The sequence below is a fragment of the Pseudochaenichthys georgianus genome, chromosome 5 (genome assembly GCF_902827115.2).
Source record: "Pseudochaenichthys georgianus chromosome 5, fPseGeo1.2, whole genome shotgun sequence".
Classification (NCBI taxonomy): Eukaryota; Metazoa; Chordata; class Actinopteri; order Perciformes; family Channichthyidae; genus Pseudochaenichthys; species Pseudochaenichthys georgianus.
The window spans coordinates 19,037,523-19,056,313 of NC_047507.1; the positions used below are offsets into that span (position 1 = coordinate 19,037,523).

The 18,791-nt window shown below is 41.7% G+C and overlaps 2 protein-coding genes and 2 long non-coding RNA genes across 4 annotated transcripts; 2 read left to right on the forward strand and 2 right to left on the reverse strand.

Annotated features, from left to right (window-relative positions):
• Positions 1–101: 101 nt before the first annotated feature.
• LOC117447338 (kelch repeat and BTB domain-containing protein 12-like) lies at positions 102–3,124 on the forward strand. The gene is given in 6 exon segments (XM_034084044.1): positions 102–389; positions 391–1,251; positions 1,335–1,605; positions 1,768–1,918; positions 2,148–2,345; positions 2,433–3,124. Coding segments are annotated over 6 exon segments (1,860 nt in total). The 5' UTR covers positions 102–180; the 3' UTR covers positions 2,603–3,124.
• A 1,005-nt stretch (positions 3,125–4,129) lies between these two features.
• On the reverse strand, positions 4,130–6,295 carry LOC117447339 (interactor of HORMAD1 protein 1). Its single transcript, XM_034084045.2, has 6 exons — positions 6,206–6,295; positions 5,852–5,993; positions 5,184–5,320; positions 5,022–5,070; positions 4,840–4,924; positions 4,130–4,401 (listed from the first exon to the last, which is right to left on the reverse strand). Exons 1-6 carry the CDS (start codon positions 6,256–6,258, stop codon positions 4,130–4,132), a joined length of 738 nt encoding a protein of 245 aa, XP_033939936.1. The 5' UTR covers positions 6,259–6,295.
• Positions 6,296–8,368: 2,073 nt separating this feature from the next.
• Positions 8,369–10,099, forward strand: LOC139433858 (uncharacterized). The gene is made up of 4 exons (XR_011643263.1): positions 8,369–8,552; positions 8,821–8,932; positions 9,538–9,664; positions 9,746–10,099. It is a non-coding gene; the product is annotated as an uncharacterized lncRNA (long non-coding RNA).
• A 4,237-nt stretch (positions 10,100–14,336) lies between these two features.
• Positions 14,337–15,155, reverse strand: LOC139433857 (uncharacterized). The gene is made up of 3 exons (XR_011643262.1): positions 15,030–15,155; positions 14,512–14,720; positions 14,337–14,397 (listed from the first exon to the last, which is right to left on the reverse strand). It is a non-coding gene; the product is annotated as an uncharacterized lncRNA (long non-coding RNA).
• Between the last annotated feature and the right edge of the window lie 3,636 nt (positions 15,156–18,791).

Consider the following 18,791-nt stretch of genomic DNA (forward strand, 5'->3'; position numbering starts at 1 on the left):
TGTTGAATAGAAGTTTTAGTATTAATTATACTTTGAACTACTGTTTCTTATGATATTGATGGCTTCTAATCATTTGTTTTCTTCTTGTTTTTCTAGAGACAATCTCCTGACCAGGTGTTCAGATTGCATAACACTTCCTAACTTTTGTAAATATTATTGTCACTAAAAAGTTGAGGTAAAATGGATGTTACCTCCAAACATGGGCTGGTGCTGCTCAACCAGCTGAGGAAGATGAGGGAGAGCGAGCATCTGACAGATGTGGTGCTGGTTGCTGAGGGAATCAGCTTCCCCTGTCACCGGGTCGTTTTGTCCGCTTTTAGTCCTTATTTTCGTGTTATGTTCACCTGCGGCCTTCGCGAGTGCAACACTAGAGAAATAGTTCTGCGTGACCCCTGCAGACAGCCTGGCCCTCCTGCTAAACTACATGTACTGCTCAGATCTTGCTCTCACCAACGCCAATGTGCAAGGCATCTCTATTGCATCTTTTCTCCTGCAGATGGACGACGTCTTCCATCGCTGTCAGCTGCACATGACCGAGAACATGGATGCTTCCAACTGCCTCGGTGTGTATTACTTTGCCCGTGACCTTGGAGCGGAGGATTTAGCTGAACATGCTCAGCGCTTTCTTGGGCAGAACTTTGTCCAAGTCTGCCAAAATGAGGAGGTCCTGGAGCTGGAGGCCCATCAACTGGGAAAGCTGCTGACCTCTGATGACCTTAATGTTTCACAAGAAGAGACCATCCTGGATGTGGTCCTCCGCTGGGTCAGACACTGCACTGTGGAAGATGGAGAGGTCCGTAATCTGCACCTTCCTGAACTCCTGAGGAAGGTCCGTCTGCCACTGATACACCCTGACAATTTGAAAGAGGCGATGAAGAGGAATACGGCCCTGCTGTCTGACGCTGAGTGTCTTGAGATGCTCAATCAAGCCTTGGATGTCACAGCGATGCACCCCTCAGCAGCGCCACGCAAGCTAAAGCTGCGCTACGGCATGGAGACCACAGACCTGCTGCTCTGTATTGGAAACGATGGTGGTGGGATTAGATCGAGATATGGCAGCTTTGCTGAGCGCAGTTTCTGCTATGCCCCATCCACAGGCCGAACCTACTACATCACTTCACCTCGCTACGCAGAGGCTCTGGGGTTTGTGTGTGCCGGGGTTGTTACTGAAAAAAATGACATTATAGTCGCAGGAGAGGCAAGTACTCGCAAAATGGCCCGAGAGAAAGACATTAACGTTGAGATTTACAGGTAAGACATTAGATGACACATTTGATAACTGTGTATTTGCTTACCCCACTCAGATGGCACTGATTGTTTTCCCTGTTGGCCAGGTACAAAGTGGAGGCGCAGGGAAGTTGGGAGTGCCTGTCGTCAGCAGAATACCGAGACTCCTACGCTCTGGCATCACTGGGGGAAACTCTGTACCTGCTGGGGGGGCAGATGAAGCTGAAGAACCAACTTCTCATCACTAACTGTGTGGAGCGGTGGTCTCTGCAAGGAGGGCCGTGGCGCAGTGCAGCGCCCCTGCCTCTGCCTTTAGCCTATCACAGCGCAGTCGGAATGAAAGATCGCCTTTATGTGATCGGGGGTCGAACACCACAGGTAATATCAAAATATCTTAACATTATTTTAATGGCTAAAGAAAAACGTACAACCATTTTAGTCATACATTTAAAGTGAATGTGAGACTTTTGAGACCTGCAAAAACCTCGAGTGTCTGTATATGACCCCTCTCTGACTTTTGTCTCCCTCCCCTTCAACCAGTCATACCGTACGGATGATGAGCCGGACCGTCTCAGTAACCGACTGCTGGAGTATGATCCAAACATAAATAAGTGGACAGAGTTAGGACCCATGAAGTACTCAAAGTATCGCTGCAGTGCCGTTGTACTCAATGGTGACATTTATGTGATGGGTAAGATTATGTATTGTTTTCTTTTTAATCTCTCTTGGTATGCAATATTTTTTGATGATCCTTTTAGAGGGTGTTGACTGATAGCACATTTTCTATAGATATTACAATATTGTAGGGAAACTCTGATTGTGCTGCACTTATTCTGCTAAACAAATTCAACTTTATTGATTCATGTTAGAAATAGTTTGAGAGAATTAAGCCATTTGCTGATGAAATATGGATTTTGCAGGTGGTATTGGTTGTGAGGGCAGTGACTGTGGGCAATCACGCCACTGCCTTGATGCTGTGGAGATCTACAACCCAGATGAAAATAAGTGGAGGGATGGACCTCCTCTCCCATTCGCACAGCTCTCTCTGCGCACCAATGCCTCAAACGCAGGAGTGGTGGGAGGCAAGATCTATGTGTGTGGATACTACAAAGGAGCAGGTAAGAAAAAATATCCATATCCATTTAATTAAAAGTGCTTGAAAGATGTTTCCATGGGACTGAAATCTGTTTCATTACTACTTTTAGATCGTCATGACGATATAACAAAGGACATTTTGGAGCTGGATCCATGGGGGGGCCGGTGGACTGTGGTGGCTCGGCACGCTCTGATGCATGATAACTATGACGTCTGCTTAGTTGCAAGTCTCAACCCGAGGGGACTCATGTCCCCACCTGCAGACTTAGTTAAACAGTGACCCCTCCTCTCAGATCAGGCCAAAGTCTGTGTTGGAGAATTAGCAAAGGAAATGAATGATTCATTATTAATGCACTTAATGCTGGGCTAAAGGCGTTCATTGTTTTCCTGCATGGAAGAGGATCTGTAGTTAATGATTTGCACGCTGTCGCAAGAGATTCTCCTGTTAATGAGAATACAAAAGAACATTTGTAAATACAGTTATTGTCATTTTGTATCTTATTGCGCAAGATCTGCAGAGATTGATCCCCTAAAACCTGCAGCTGTGTGGCACAAAATTACCAAGACATACATATATGGTACAGAAATATACCACACAGATAAATAGAAAAAAACATCTCTATGGGTCGCTTAATCCAGAATAATGTTTGTGTCTAAAAACAATGACTGAAACGATTATGCCAAGGAATTTTCTGTCAATCAATAATTGTATGGCAATGTCAATTTACTATAAATAAGTTGACATGTCATACATAATATTATGGAAAACGTTTGTTTATTTGAATACAGTTGTTTGTTTATTTACATTGTGTACTCAGAAGTGTAAGTACAGAATACATTAGTTATTAATCAAATACATATTGTATCTCAGCAGAAATAAGTTTAAAAGGTGTATTTGTATGTTAGTCATTTCTTAACTTATTTATTGGTACCTTTTTACATCCCTCTAAAGCTTTTTGAACATTAAACATTTATCAATGTGTTAATTTGTCTACAAACTGAGAAACTGTACAACTAGTATAATAGGTCCAGAGTAAGGATAATTAGAACAACACACATTTCAGGCTTTTACTCTGAAAATAACAAAAAATGTACACTTCATACTCTTTTACTCCTCCTCTAATAGCCTAAATCAGAACTCCCATCTATATCAAACAGCTGCCAGAGGCCTTCGGGTCTCACTGGGGTCACCGCTTTGGACTCAGCCGAGGGTTTCGCCAAGATGGGTTCGATTCCTTCAACGCACACGGAGCTGTTGCTGTCCTGAGACCAGCAGCTGAGTGGGGTGATGTAACACCCTTTAGCTATTGATCTCACCTTCCTGGTTGGCAGTATTCGACGTTCTACAACGAGATGGTCCCGTCTTGGTACCATGTTCGAATCACGACGCTCACATCGAGGTGTAGTAACATGTTGTCCTTTGTCGCAGTTCATGAGTAGTTGACTGTTTTCATTTGTGACAGTGCCCTTACTCCTCTGTGAGAGCACAAGCGGCCTCTTTCTGCACCTCCTCTGGCCTCTCTGAGGGACTTTCCTCTTTCCTATGATGGGACCCTTAGGGGCAACTTGAACCTGATTGCACTCACGGTTGTATGACTTGCATATTAGCTGTGTGCCTTCAAGCTTGTTCTCCTGTAGGATGTTGGAGAAAGACTGTTCAAGCTCTGGTGATGTCTGGTTGGCACTGTCCGTCACCCTCTCAGAGCTGGCTTTGGCTGAGTGCTCTGAGACTAAGGTGCTGAGCAGCTTCAGAGCCTCTTCCAGCATGTTTCGCTCTCTCTCCTGCTCCTCTCTCAGACAACCCAGATCATCCTTTAAGCCTTGCAGGTTTGAACCAAATGCCACCGTGGTGTCCCCAGTCTAAATGGTCAAATGTACATTTATACAACTGGAAGCCAATCAAATACACTTTCACCTCAATTAATATGCAGCAATCTTGATTAAAAGTTTCAATATTGTTCACCTTTTGCATCTTGTCTTCGAGTTCAGCCATCAGCACTTTCTGGGAGTTCACTTTAGTCAGTAAAGCCTCAAACTGCTGTGAAATGTCAATCTGAAGACTGTTGATATTAGTTTGCACTGTGATAAATGGAAATAAAAGATATATGCATGTATAAAACGTATTTCAATACAATACAAATGTATCGAAGATAATATAACCACATGTATTCATTTGGTAAAGAGCACCATCTACTGGCAAATATTATTAGAACTAGGGCTGCTCAATTAATCGTATTTTAATCGCAATTACGATTTTGGCTTGCAACGATTATGAAAACAACATAATCGAAATAAAACGTATTTCTTTTTTCAAATTGGAATTATACTTAAAGTTAAGGGTAATCAACTGTTTTTTGCAATAAATGGATGTTTTCAAAGTAAATGGATAATCGTTTTTAATAATCGTGATATCAATTATTGACCCAAATAATCGAGATTATGATTTTTGCCATAATCGAGCAGCCCTAATTAGAACTCAAATTTCATTTAAAAGTATCAATAAATAAGAAAACGTACTTGTTGACGAAAAACTGTCAAATTTTTTAAGGACCGTTTCGCTCGCACAAGTATTTTTTTCAGTGCCAGCGACCAGTTGTTGGATCTGAAAAGCATGGCAGCATAGTTGAACATGTTACATCTACAGTAGAGAAGCTTTCAAATCCAAAAAGGTGACAGCATGGATGTCTATGAACACTTACATTGTTGAGGGTTTCTCGAAAGTGATTACATTCTTTGGCTAAAATATCACTGTTAAAACAAAAAGGATAGATTTGAAGATGTCAGAAGTTATTAGGCCAACTTAAAAAAATATATATATCCCACAAGTATAAATAAAAAGTGTATTGCATGTAGCTACGGACCTGTCAGTTTGTTCTTTTGCCCTTTTCTTGTCCTCTTCAAACTTGTCGAGTATCCCAAAAGCTTTGCTCTTGTCCTTTAATTCTCCAAACAAGAAAGGTTTGGTGTGATAACTGCTTATAAACTTGGGGTCACTTCCCTAAAAAAAAAAGTAAAACAATATGAGGTTTATAGATACACAAGGCAGAAGTGATTTTCACATCATTTCAGTAACAATAAATACACATATGAAGGTATGATAACAAATAAAAGATTTAATTCGAAGAAACAGGTTGCCTCCTGAATTACTGCATTCACTTATGGTGGTCCATTAAACTGTAATTAAATGCCTCAATGTCATTCATTTTGCAATATAAGAACAAATGTGCTTGTTACTAACAAACAATGAAGCAAATATGCAGTATGACATACTGCCGATTTGAATGAAGGTGCCTGGATCGTTCTATTGAAATTAGATTCACATCTCTTTTTTAAACTCTTTTTCACAGAACAACACACCTGCAAACTTCCCCATCAGACCCATTACTTAACTCACTTGTAATTAATAGTAAACTGAGTGTAACCTGCATAAGTAATAATGCCACTAAACCAGATGGATTTGTCCATTCATTTTGGGCCTCAAATATATCACTGCTTCACCAACAACCAATTGTAAGATGATAAAACTCACCTCCTGTGAACTTTGTTGGGAGTTCCTGGATGACAAACTCATTTCTTGAGACATGCTTTGAGAATTTTCAGGCCAAAACTGAGACCCGAAGAAAAGCTGCGAGTCTGTAAAGCTGGAGTAGCCGCTGGTAGACACATTTCTGCTGATGTTTTGTTAAAATAAATGTGTTTATAGAAATAAGGTAAACACAGACAGACTTATACATATTGCTATTCAAACGTAGGGCTTAATGACTACGTGTTATTATTACACTGTTAGTCAGCTTAAAAACGATTGATCACAGCTGTGCATAACCTTATTCACAGATAAAAAAACAATATTTGGAAACCATTCTTAAATAGCTACTTTAACTACCTGCTTCCTGTTGGTATGCTCAGCTTCTCCTTTATGTTTCTGATGTGATTCATTGCGTTTGATTACCTGTTTGTAAAGAGAGAAAGTTAGTAGCCATTTTAGCTAGCCATGTCTTTCTAGGAGCAGCAGGTGCTGACAGATGTGTATTAGTTAGCCTGTTCACTCCAGTTAGCATAAACGCTTAACTAGAAAGCGCTTCACTAGCTAACTTCGACTGAAGTGGAGGACATTTAAACTTAAGTTACTGTTAACCGTTTAGCTATAACACTTAAGCATAATGTACTGCATGCTAGTCATCTTATTCAGTAGAGTGCAATGGTTTTGGGGATAAATGTATTAAAATGACTCACAGTTCGCGATGAAGAAGAGATGATTTGACCAGCCGTTGTAAAATCGCGAGCATTTAAAACTCCCGCCATACGACTCGTCAGAGACGACCATAGACTGTATATAAAAGGAGACGACCCTGAAATTGGTTTCCGATTCAGAGCATCCGATTCGCAGTTAAGGGGAAAGTTAAGGGACATTTAATTTACAGCGCTGAGCGAACAATCCTCCGTGTTTGAACCTCTTAAATCGCTGCATAGCCGATTTATTTGGACTGGATTATCCCAGAGAGTCTAAAGATTCTTTATAACACAGTTTGAGATTTGTGAAACCTTTATTCTATTTGTGAAAATACAAAAAAGGGAGATTTCAGTGCTTTTTTCACATGTAGACCACATTAGACCAGGTCCTGATCTGAAACCACTAGACCTAGACTCATCAAATCTGGACTGGATTATCCCAGAGACTCTAAAGATTCTTTATAACAGTTTGAGATGTGTGAAACCTTTATTCTATTTGTGAAAATAACATCTAGTACCTACACCCATAGATACCGGCCCAGCTAAAATAACTGGATGGCCTAAGTGCCTGTCAGCCTTCCATCTCGTGAACAAACGTATCTCGTGCCCTCATTGGTCATGGCCCTTTCTCATTTCTCTAGATCTCCTCCTCGACTCCTATGCTCGATACTTAGTCCCGCCCACAGGAGATGCGAGCGGAGGAGCCGAGGAGAGAGGAGGGGAAGCAGCAGGTGGTTAGAGAAATGAGAACTCCTCTCCTCTGGAGAAGGGTTTAGCTGCGGCCGCGGCCAGTACACGGCGGTACACGATGGTACACGACACGCCCACCTGACAAGACACTACGGTGGCTGAGAAGGGTCTAGCTCATGGATGTATAATAAGAACGTCTAGCTGCGGCCGCGGACAGTGGAGGTTGAACCAAGCCCCAGGAGTGCGCCGGAGTCTTGTGGCCAAACGGCGGTACTACAATTCCTTTGTGGTCTCTAACTCGTTGGATAATTTTTTTTAAACTAAATAAACTACCCAGTATGAACGTTGGGGTAGCAGTTCTCTTCCCTCCCTTCAATCTAACCCTTCCCTTCCCCCCATCCTAACCCTAACCACTCCCTACATTTTTACCTAATCCTAATCTTCCTTCCTCCCTCCTAAACCTAAACCCCAAAACCTCTCCTACTGTAAGAAATGAAAATCAATGTTTATACTACATGGGCTGTATGATGTAAATCTCGTCAATTCGCTTTTAACGGTGGTGTCTCTCAGCAACCGTAGTGTCGTGTCAGGTGGGCGTTGTCGTGTACCATCGTTGTACCGCCGTGTACTGGCCCCGGCCATAGACATATAAAGAGTAGACGCCGCATTGGCTGCTGGGGGCGCAAGGAAATACGGCCGCCATCTTGGACCCGGTCATCCTACAGACATTCTACCCATAGACAGCAGAGGTTTCAAGATGCCAGAGCACTGTTGCAGCATATTGCTGTGCAAATCGGCGGACGATTGACGAACAGGGGTCGGGGATTACTTTTTCACAAGTAAGAAATTCAACATTATAATTGGTTGTATTTTGTAAATAGAATATTATTGTACTGTATTGATGTCCGCCAGCGAAATCGTAGCCAGCAAACATTAGTTCATGGCCAACTGAGACTTTATAAATCGCTGCTGTAACAAGTGAATGTCCCCCGTTGTGGGATGAATACAGTAAAATCGAATCTAATCTATCTAGGAAGAAGAAGGAAAGAAAAAAGCTTGACCTCCTTCTTAAAATGTTTTTGTGTTGACTCTCAAATCTCCCGTTTTTATTTTGAAGGTTTCCCAAAGACAAAGATATGAGAAAGAAGTGGGAAGTTGCTTTGAGGAGGAAAGGGTTCACTGCAAGCGAGTCATCCGTGATTTGCAGTGAGCATTGTAAGCAGGACGAGTTTGACAGGACAGGACAGATTGTCCGACTCAGAGATGGTGTTATTCCCTCCATCTTCAGCTTCCCGGTTCACCTCCAAAGAGTAGGTGCATCATCATACGGTTATTAGCATTCATAAATGTAATATTCTATATATCAATAATGTGTGTGTGTGTGTGTGTGTGTGTGTGTGTGTGTGTGTGTGGTGTGTGTGTGGGTGTGTGTGTGTGTGTGTGGTGTGTGTGTGTGTGTGTGTGTGTGTGTGTGTGTGTGTGTGTGTGTGGGTGTGTGTGTGTGTGTGTGTGGTGTGTGTGTGTGTGGTGTGTGTGTGTGTGTGTGTGTGTGTGTGTGTGTGTGTGTTTTCATTTTAGCCAGAAAAGGGCAGGACTACGTCTACTTCCAGAAAGTGAAGAGAGCCTGTCTGTGGCCCCTCAGGACGACCCAGAAGCTTCAACCTCACACTCACAACCTCAGCCTAATGATGTGAGTATTTCTATTTTCAACATCATATCATAATGGTCCTAGACAAAGTCAAATCTCATCTCTCTTGTTTGCTGCCACTCATATTAAACACACTCACAAACACACACACACACACACACAATTGAAGACATGTTGAACATGCATTCCTGGCACACACACGCATGATGCTGGCAGTGGCTTTGACAGGTGAGAAAGAAAGAATGTGGGCCATACTCTAGTTGTGTCAAAGTGTTGTGTGTGAAGTGAAACATCACTCAAACCATGTTCATCCCTCTTTCTACTGGGATCATAGCTATGTCTCGCCTGCTTCTCCTACTGCTCTTAAGGCCAGACTCAATGAAGCTTTAGCAAGAGTGGAGAGTCTCGAGCGAGAGAGGAAGAATGCCATGGCTAGAGAAAAGAGGGCAGAGACCACAGTGAGGACTCTTTTGGGGGATTTGAGGGAAAAAAACCTCATTAATGAAGAACTCAAAGAGGCTTGATTTCTACTCAGGGAAGATGAAAGTAGCACTTTGAGATTCATGTACATCTTACTCTTACACTCTTTATTAAACTCCTTTGTTATTATATGAAGGGGACTTATTAATTTTTTCATACAATTTCAGATCTTCAAATAGACTTGAAGGCAAAGCAGGGCCATGAGTACTCCAAGGACCACAGAGAATGTGCCCTCACACTCCATCTACATGGTCCAAAGGCATACAAATACCTCAGAGAGACTACAACAAAAAGGTAGTCTTAATGTTGTTCAATTTCATTTTTGGAAATTACGGTTGCAAGTACGTTAAATAGCTACTTCTCAATTTTTTACAGGTGGCTGTGTTCGGTGGATGGCAAGCCTGGTCTGAACAAGATGATGCTGGATATGCTGGAGAGAAGATGCCAGGACGACCAGGCTAAATATGGATGTGTTTCACTCATGTTGGATGACATGGCCATCAGAAAACATGTGCAATATAATCCACATAACCAGTCAATGTCTGCTTTTGTAGACAGGGTGATGGAAACAATGAGACCGATGCTGCTACTGAGGCTCTTGTGTTCATGGTGGTTGGCCTACACGGACATTGGAAGGCTCCCATTGCATATTACCTGACGAAGTCTTTGTCACCTGAAACACAAAGGGTCCTAATCTAAATCTAAAATCTAATCTATCTAGGAAGAAGAAGGAAGAAATAAGCTTGACCTCCTTCTTAAAATGTTTTGTGTTGACTCTCAAATCTCCCGTTTTTATTTTGATGGTTTCCCAAAGACAAAGATATGAGAAAGAGGTTCTCAGTCATGCTTTGGAGGAGCCGCATGCACGGGGCATTCGGGTGTCATGAGCAACTTTGTGTAAATATGGTTTGGGCGGGGTGGTGTCATGTTCTTGTGTTTAACTTGAACATTTACATTTTTTATATAGATGTAGAAGTACATTTTCATTTTTATGACATAGATCATTTTTACTGATATATAACTTCTGTCTATGTATAATGTATTATTGTTTCTTCATTTTTCAACTTATTAAAATAGCTGAGTATAGGCCTACACAATATGCTTCTCTATCATATATAGACCATTAGTGTTTTTTTATGTGTGTGTGTATATATTATATATCGTGTCTTTTGCAAAATACCTATCATACATAACATAGGCCATCAAATACCAGAATATTCTATTGCTGTTAAGCCTACTATGAATATTAAAATACGCCAAATCATGGTCCGGTATCATGCCTACATATATGACGTTTGCAGAACCCCCCCCCCCCCGTGAAAATCAGTTTTGTATTCAGCGAGTTATGATTGATAAAATGCGCTGACACTTCATTGCGCCTGCCAGACAGATTACACTGAGTGGAGCGGGTGACCGGTCCAAGATGGCGGCCCCACGGCTCGTCAGCGCCAATAGGCAGCAGCGGTCGATGCGGCGTCTACTCTTTATATGTCTATGGCCGCGGCCGTAGCTAGACCATAGAGGCTTCTCAATTCTTAAATTTCCCTCCTCGACTCCCCTCCTCGAGACTTAGTCCCGCCCACAGGAGATGCGAGCGGAGGACCGAGGAGGGGAAGCAGCAGACGTTTAAAGAAATGAGAACTCCTCTCCTCTGAGCGGTCATATTAAAGCGACGTCCGTTCATTATTACGTGGCAACAGCTGCATCAGCTGTCGGGTGTTTCGTCATATTTTATAATCTCTGTTAGATCAGCTGAACATTGTTCCCCCACATATTTACTTTGAATTCATTGAGAGTGCGGTATGAGACAATAACAGGCTACAGATGTGGACACACACACAAAATATTTATATAAATATATAGCCTACAATTTAAAGTATGAGAGCACTCTCATAATAACGTAACACAATCAGAGACTGGATATATATCCCCCCTCTCTCTGGTCGCTGAAATGGGGAATTGAAATTACGGGCCAAAAGTTGTATTTGCAAGTATTAAAAGTAAGGACACCAAACCAACTGAGACCTGTCTGTCCACCGCATCTGCGCACTGTACAACACGCACCTACACACTGTACCAGTGCGTGTTACAGTGTATAGGTGCGTGTGGTACAGTGTGTAGGTGTGTGTCACACACCACACACACCTACAGCTCCTAAAGCATAATCAGGCTACAGCCGTTGTGTATTTTATTATGTGAAGCACTAAATGGTTTTAGAAAAATATCGACTCTTTGTTTGTAGATATCTACTAACTAAAGCAAATAAAGAGAGTATGCCTGTATACTGAGTGATATATATTGTACACACTGCTCTGCTTTCTGAAGGACCTCACAGCTGTTCTCACTGTAAACATCGCGTTGCGATGAGAGCAGGTTCTAAAATAATATCCAGGGGATGCATGCAGAGCTGTCATTGGCTGAGATAAGTGGCCGTGCGTCACGCCTCCACCGATCCCGGAAATGCATCCGCGGAGGAGCCGTGGAGGAACCATCAGTGTATCCTCGGTTAAGCTCCTCCAGAGAGCCTCCTGACGCTCGATCCTCGGTCCTCGGTGTGCATTTAGAGAAATGAGACGTCCTTCAAAATGGCGCACTGAAATTCATTTCCGGGTCATGACCGAGGAGTCCAGGGCTGCAGTCGGATAGTTTAAAAATCAGCTCCTAAGTTCTAACCCTATCGTCTATTCCTTGACCTCTGAGTGAAACGTCACGGGTTAAGGGATAGTGGATAGGAGAATTCAAAAGGACTTAGGAGAAGAGACTGCGGTACTTTAGAGAATCCGAATGCACTTTCACTATCCAACGTGTTTATGATGCGCCAGCGAACGTTTGTGTGCGTCTGCTGCTGTGGGGAACTATGGAAACCACAGTTTTCTATACAGCCGCAGCGGACTACAACATGGATGTTTAATAAGAACGACGGACTACTGTAAACTCATCTAGAGACTCTGCACCGTGCTCTGAGATGCTGCTTTGCTTTATGAACGTGGACAACAGAGAAACATATTCTTCATGACCAAAGTTGGAATTGAAATAAAAAAGGAAAGTGAAACTTATGCTCGTCACCCTCTCCCTCCGGTCCACATTAATACAAATGATCCCAATACGTATGATTGTATGAACTAAAGATCTTAAAATCAATACAGATGTATTATTATAAACGTTAGTCCCTAACATCTATCACTGTGTATATCACCATTCAAACATCTTTTAAAAGTTGAAAAAACCCCACACAGCTCAGTGAAGACTGAAATGTGACTTTATTTGATAATTTCAGTGAAAACTAACGTTCATATTTCTCTTTTTGATTATAATACTGATGAACGTTCAAAACAAAGCACTTTGGCAACTTACCACCTATTTTAAAATTAATAAGCACCGTAACTTTCATGAATAATTTCTCGGTCATAATCGGTTGTTTCCGTGAACGGCCGACTGTTGAGTGACGGCAAATGCTGCGGCTGCAAGGCATTGTGGGGCAGCATTTCGCTTCTCCTGTCGGTGAGGGAGGTCCAGTGGTTCCTAAGCTAAAGGAGGTTATAAAGCAAGTTTGAAACCTCCTTTCCTATCATTCTCATCATTCTAGAGAATTCGAACGGCACTTATCATGGCTGCCACTGAGGGACTTCCGGGTCATTTCACTCCTTTAGGAAGGTTCCTAAGCTAAATGGACTATTCGACTTCAGCCCTGGACATAGACATATAAAGAGTAGACGCCGCATCGACCGCTACTGCCTATTGGCGCTGACGAGCCGTGGGGCCGCCATCTTGGACCGGTCACCCGCTCCACTCAGTGTAATCTGTCTGGCAGGCGCAATGAAGTGTCAGCGATTTTATCAATCATAACTCGCTGAATACAAAACTGATTTTCACGGGGGGGGTTTTCTGCAAACGTCATATATGTAGGCATGATACCGGACACATGATTCGGCGTATTTTAATATTCATAGTAGGCTTAACAGCAATAGAATATTCTGGTATTTGATAGCCTATGTTATGTATGATAGGTATTTTGCAAAAGACACACGATATATAATATATACACACACATAAAAAAACACTAATGGTCTATATATGATAGAGAAGCATATTGTGTAGGCCTATACTCAGCTATTTTAATAAATTGAAAAATGAAGAAACAATAATACATTATACATAGACAGAAGTTATATCATCAGTAAAAATGAATATCTATGTCATAAAAAATGAAAATGTACTTCTACATCTATATAAAAAATGTAAATGTTCAAGTTAAACACAAGAACATGACACCACCCCGCCCAAACCATATTTACACAAAGTTGCTCATGACACCCGAATGCCCCGTGCATGCGGCTCCTCCAAAGCATGACTGAGAACCTCTTTCTCATATCTTTGTCTTTGGGAAACCATCAAAATAAAAACGGGAGATTTGAGAGTCAACACAAAAACATTTTAAGAAGGAGGTCAAGCTTATTTTCTTCCTTCTTCTTCCTAGATAGATTAGATTAGATTTTAGATTTAGATTAGGACCCTTTGTGTTTCAGGTGACAAAGACTTCGTCAGGTAATATGCAATGGGAGCCTTCCAATGTCCGTGTAGGCCAACCACCATGAACACAAGAGCCTCAGTAGCAGCATCGGTTCATTGTTTCCATCACCCATGTCTACAAAAGCAGACATTGACTGGTTATGTGGATTATATTGCACATGTTTTCTGATGGCCATGTCATCCAACATGAGTGAAACACATCCATTTAGCCTGGTCGTCCTGGCATCTTCTCTCCAGCATATCCAGCATCATCTTGTTCAGGCCAGGCTTGCCATCCACCGAACACAGCCACCTGTAAAAAATTGAGAAGTAGCTATTTAACGTACTTGCAACCGTAATTTCCAAAAATGAAATTGAACAACATTAAGACTACCTTTTTTTGTAGTCTCTCTGAGGTATTTGTATGCCTTTGGACCATGTAGATGGAGTGTGAGGGCACTCTCTGTGGTCCTTGGAGTACTCATGGCCCTGCTTTGCCTTCAAGTCTATTTGAAGATCTGAAATTGTATGAGAAAAAATTAATAAATCCCCTTCATATAATAACAAAGGAGTTTAATAAAGAGTGTAAGAGTAAGATGTACATGAATTTCAAAGTGCTACTTTCATCTTACCTGAGTAGAAATCAAGCCTCTTTGAGTTCTTCATTAATGAGGTTCTTTTCCCTCAAATCCCCCAAAAGACTCCTCACTGTGGTCTCTGCCCTCTTTTCTCTAGCCATGGCATTCTTCCTCTCTCGCTCGAGACTCTCCACTCTTGCTAAAGCTTCATTGAGTCTGGCCTTAAGAGCAGTAGGAGAAGCAGGCGAGACATAGCTATGATCCTAGAAAGAGGGATGAACATGGTTTGAGTGATGTTTCACTTCACACACATCACTTTGACACAACTAGAGTATGGCCCACATTCTTTCTTATAGTCATCACCTGTCAAAGCCACTGCCAGCATCATGCGTGTGTGTGTGTGTGTGTGTGGTGGTGGTGGTGAGTGAGTGTGCCAGGAATGCATGTTCAACATGTCTTCAATTGTGTGTGTATGTGTATTTGTGAGTGTGTTTAATATGAGTGGCAGCAAACAAGAGAGATTTTACTTTGTCTAGGACCATTATGATGATGTTGAAAATAGAAATACTCACATCATTAGGCTGAGGTTGTGAGTGTGAGGTTGAAGCTTCTGGGTCGTCCTGAGGGGCCACAGACAGGCTCTCTTCAGCTTTTCTGGAAGTAGACGTAGTCCTGCCCTTTTCTGGCTAAAATGAAAAAGCAGAAACCACACACACACACACACACACACACACACACACACACACACACACACACACACACACACACACACACACACACACCACACACACACACACACACACCACAACACACACACACACACACACACACACACACACACACCACACACACAACACACACACACACACACACAACACACACACACACACCACACCCTGCCCTATTGATAATAGAATATTTACATTTATGAATGCTAATAACCGTATGATGATACACCTACTCTTTGGAGGTGAACCGGGAAGCTGAAGATGGAGGGAAAACACCATCTCTGAGTCGGACAATCTGTCCTGTCAAACTCGTCCTGCTTAAAATGCTCACTGCAAATCACGGATGACTCGCTTGCAGTGAACCCTTCCCTCCTCAAAGCAACTTCCCACTTCTTTCTCATATCTTTGTCTTTGGGAAACCTTCAAAATAAAAACGGGAGATTTGAGAGTCAACACAAAAACATTTTAAGAAGGAGGTCAAGCTTATTTTCTTCCTTCTTCTTCCTAGATAGATTAGATTAGATTTTACTTTATTCATCCCACAACGGGGACATTCACTTGTTACAGCAGCGATTTATAAAGTCTCAGTTGGCCATGAACATAATTTTGCTGGCTACGATTTCGCTGGCGGACATCAATACAGTACAATAATATTCTATTTACAAAATACAACCAATTATAATGTGAATCTTACTTGTGAAAAGTAATCCCCCGACCCCTGTTCGCAATCGTCCGCCGATTTTGCACAGCAATATGCTGGCACAGTGCTCTGGCATCTTGAAACCGTCTGCTGTCTATGGGGTAGAATGTCTGTAGGATGACCGGTCCAAGATGGCGGCCGTATTTCTTGCGCCCCAGCAGCCAATGCGGTGTCTACTCTTTATATGTCTATGGTCCAGGAGTCCAGGGGGGAAATTTGAGTATTGAGAAGCCTCTCATGTTGCTCCTCTGAGCGGTCATTTTAAAGAGACGTCCATTAAGAGTCAGATGCTTGACAACATCTACTAATACAAAGTACTTCATGCTAGTGGTCAGCTTTTATACACAATAGTGTATCTTCGGTAACTTTCTCAGAGAATTTAAGCATAAATCTGTCAAATGTTCAAAACAGCCTTGTTTCACTGACATAGCCTCAAAATCACAAACTGCCATTAAGAGTCAAAATCTTAACGAAATCTACGGACACAAAGTCTACTTCATTATCTACTTTTCAGCTTTGAAAAATGTGTATATGCTTGACGAAAACTACTAAAACAAAGTACTTCATGCTAGTGGTCAGCTTTTATACACAATAGTGTATCTTTCGGTAACTTCTCAGAGAATTTAAGCATAAATCTGTCAAATGTTCAAAACAGCCTTGTTTCACTGAATAGCCTCAAAAGACAAACTGCCATTAAGAGTCAGATGCTTGACGGAAATCTACTGACACAGAGTACTTTCATGGTAGTGGTCAGTTTTAAAAAGAAAAGTGTATCTTTCAGTAACTTTTTGAGAGAGTGAAGCATACATCTTTCAAATGTTTCAAAAACAGCCTTGTTTTACTGGCATAGCCTCAAAATCAGAAATTGCCATTAAGAGTCAGATGCTCTTAAGACTCTTAAGGGCAATTTGTGATTTGAGGCTATGTCAGTAAAACAAGGCTGTTTTGAAACATTTGAAAGATTATGCTTAACTCTCTCAAAAAGTTACTGAAAGATACACTTTTCTTTTTAAAAGCTGACCACTACCATGAAAGTACTCTGTTTTATTAGATTCCGTTAAGATTCTGACTCTTAATGGCAGTTTGTGATTTTAGAGGCTATGTCAGTGAAACAAGGCTGTTTTGAACATTGACAGATTTATGCTTAAATTCTCTGAGAAAGTTACCGAAAGATACACTATTGTGTATAAAAGCTGACCACTAGCATGAAGTACTTTGTTTTAGTAGTTTTCGTCAAGCATATACACATTTGTATTCAAAAGCTGAAAAGTAGATAATGAAGTAGACTTTGTGTCCGTAGATTTCGTTAAGATTTTGACTCTTAATGGCAGTTTGTGATTTTGAGGCTATGTCAGTGAAACAAGGCTGTTTTGAACATTTGACAGATTTATGCTTAAATTCTCTGAGAAAGTTACCGAAAGATACACTATTGTGTATAAAAGCTGACCACTAGCATGAAGTACTTTGTATTAGTAGATGTTGTCAAGCATCTGACTCTTAATGGACGTCTCTTTAAAATGACGCTCAGAGGAGCAACATGAGAGGCTTCTCAATACTCAAATTTCCCCTCCTGGACTCCTGGACCATAGACATATAAGAGTAGACACCGGCATTGGCTGCTGGGGCGCAAGAAATACGGCCGCCATCTTGGACCGGTCATCCTACCCATATTGTACAGACATTCTACCCATAGACAGCAGAGGGTTTCAAGATGCCAGAGCACTGTGCAGCATATTGCTGTGCAAATCGGCGGACGATTTGCGAACAGGGGTCGGGGGATTACTTTTCACAAGTAAGATTCAACATTATAATTGGTATGTATTTGTAAATAGAATATTATTGTACTGTATTGATGTCCGCCAGCGAAATCGTAGCCAGCAAACATTATGTTCATGGCCAACTGAGACTTTATAAATCGCTGCTTGTAACAAGTGAATTTCCCGTTGTGGGATGAATAAAGTAAAATCTAATCTAATGTATCTAGGAAGAAGAGGAAGAAAATAAGCTTGACCTCCTTCTTAAAATGTTTTTGTGTTGATCTCTCAAATCTCCCGTTTTATTTTGAAGGTTTCCAAAGACAAAGATATGAGAAAGAAGTGGGAAGTTGCTTTGAGGAGGGAAGGGTTCACTGCAAGCGAGTCATCCGTGATTTGCAGTGAGCATTTTAAGCAGGACGAGTTTGACAGGACAGATTGTCCGACTCAGAGATGGTGTTATTCCCTCCATCTTCAGCTTCCCGGTTCACCTCCAAAGAGTAGGTGTATCATCATAAGGTTATTAGCATTCGTAAATGTAAATATTCTATTATCAATAACAGGGCAGGGTGAAGTGTGTGTGTGTGTGTGTGTGTGTGTGTGTGTGTGTGTGTGTGTGTGTGTGTGTGTGTGTGTGGTGTGTGTTGTGTGTGTGTGTGTGTGTGTGTGTGTGTGTGTGTGTGTGGTGTGTGTGTGTAGTGTGTGTGTGTGTGTGTGTGTGTCGTGTGTGTGTAGTGTGTGTTGTTCAAGTTATTCTAGCTTTTCATTTTAGCCAGAAAAGGGCAGGACTACGTCTACTTCCAGAAAAGCTGAAAGAGAGCCTGTCTGTGGCCCCTCAGGACGACCCCAGAAGCTTCAACCTCACACTCACAACCACAACCTAATGATGTGAGTATTTCTATTTTCAACATCATTCATAATGGTCCTAGACAAAGTAAAATCTCTCTTGTTTGCTGCCACTCATATTAAACACACTCACAAATAAACACATACACACACAATTGAAGACATGTTGAACATGCATTCCTGGCACACTCACTCACTCACTCACTCACTCACACACGCGCGTGCACACACACACACACGCATGATGCTGGCAGTGGCTTTGACAGGTGATGACTATAAGAAAGAATGTGGGCCATACTCTAGTTG

What these genes read in the sequence shown, in the direction of transcription:
- LOC117447339 (XM_034084045.2), bottom strand. Translation starts at nt 6,258, where the DNA reads ATGAATCACATCAGAAACATAAAGGAGAAGCTGAGCATACCAACAGGA. An exon ending in TTCGAGAAACCCTCAACAAT is followed by an intron (nt 4,925 to 5,021) that starts GTAAGTGTTCAT and finishes CATGCTTTTCAG; the next exon opens with ATCCAACAACTGGTCGCTGG. An exon ending in TGACAGTTTTTCGTCAACAA is followed by an intron (nt 4,402 to 4,839) that starts GTACGTTTTCTT and finishes CATTTATCACAG; the next exon opens with TGCAAACTAATATCAACAGT.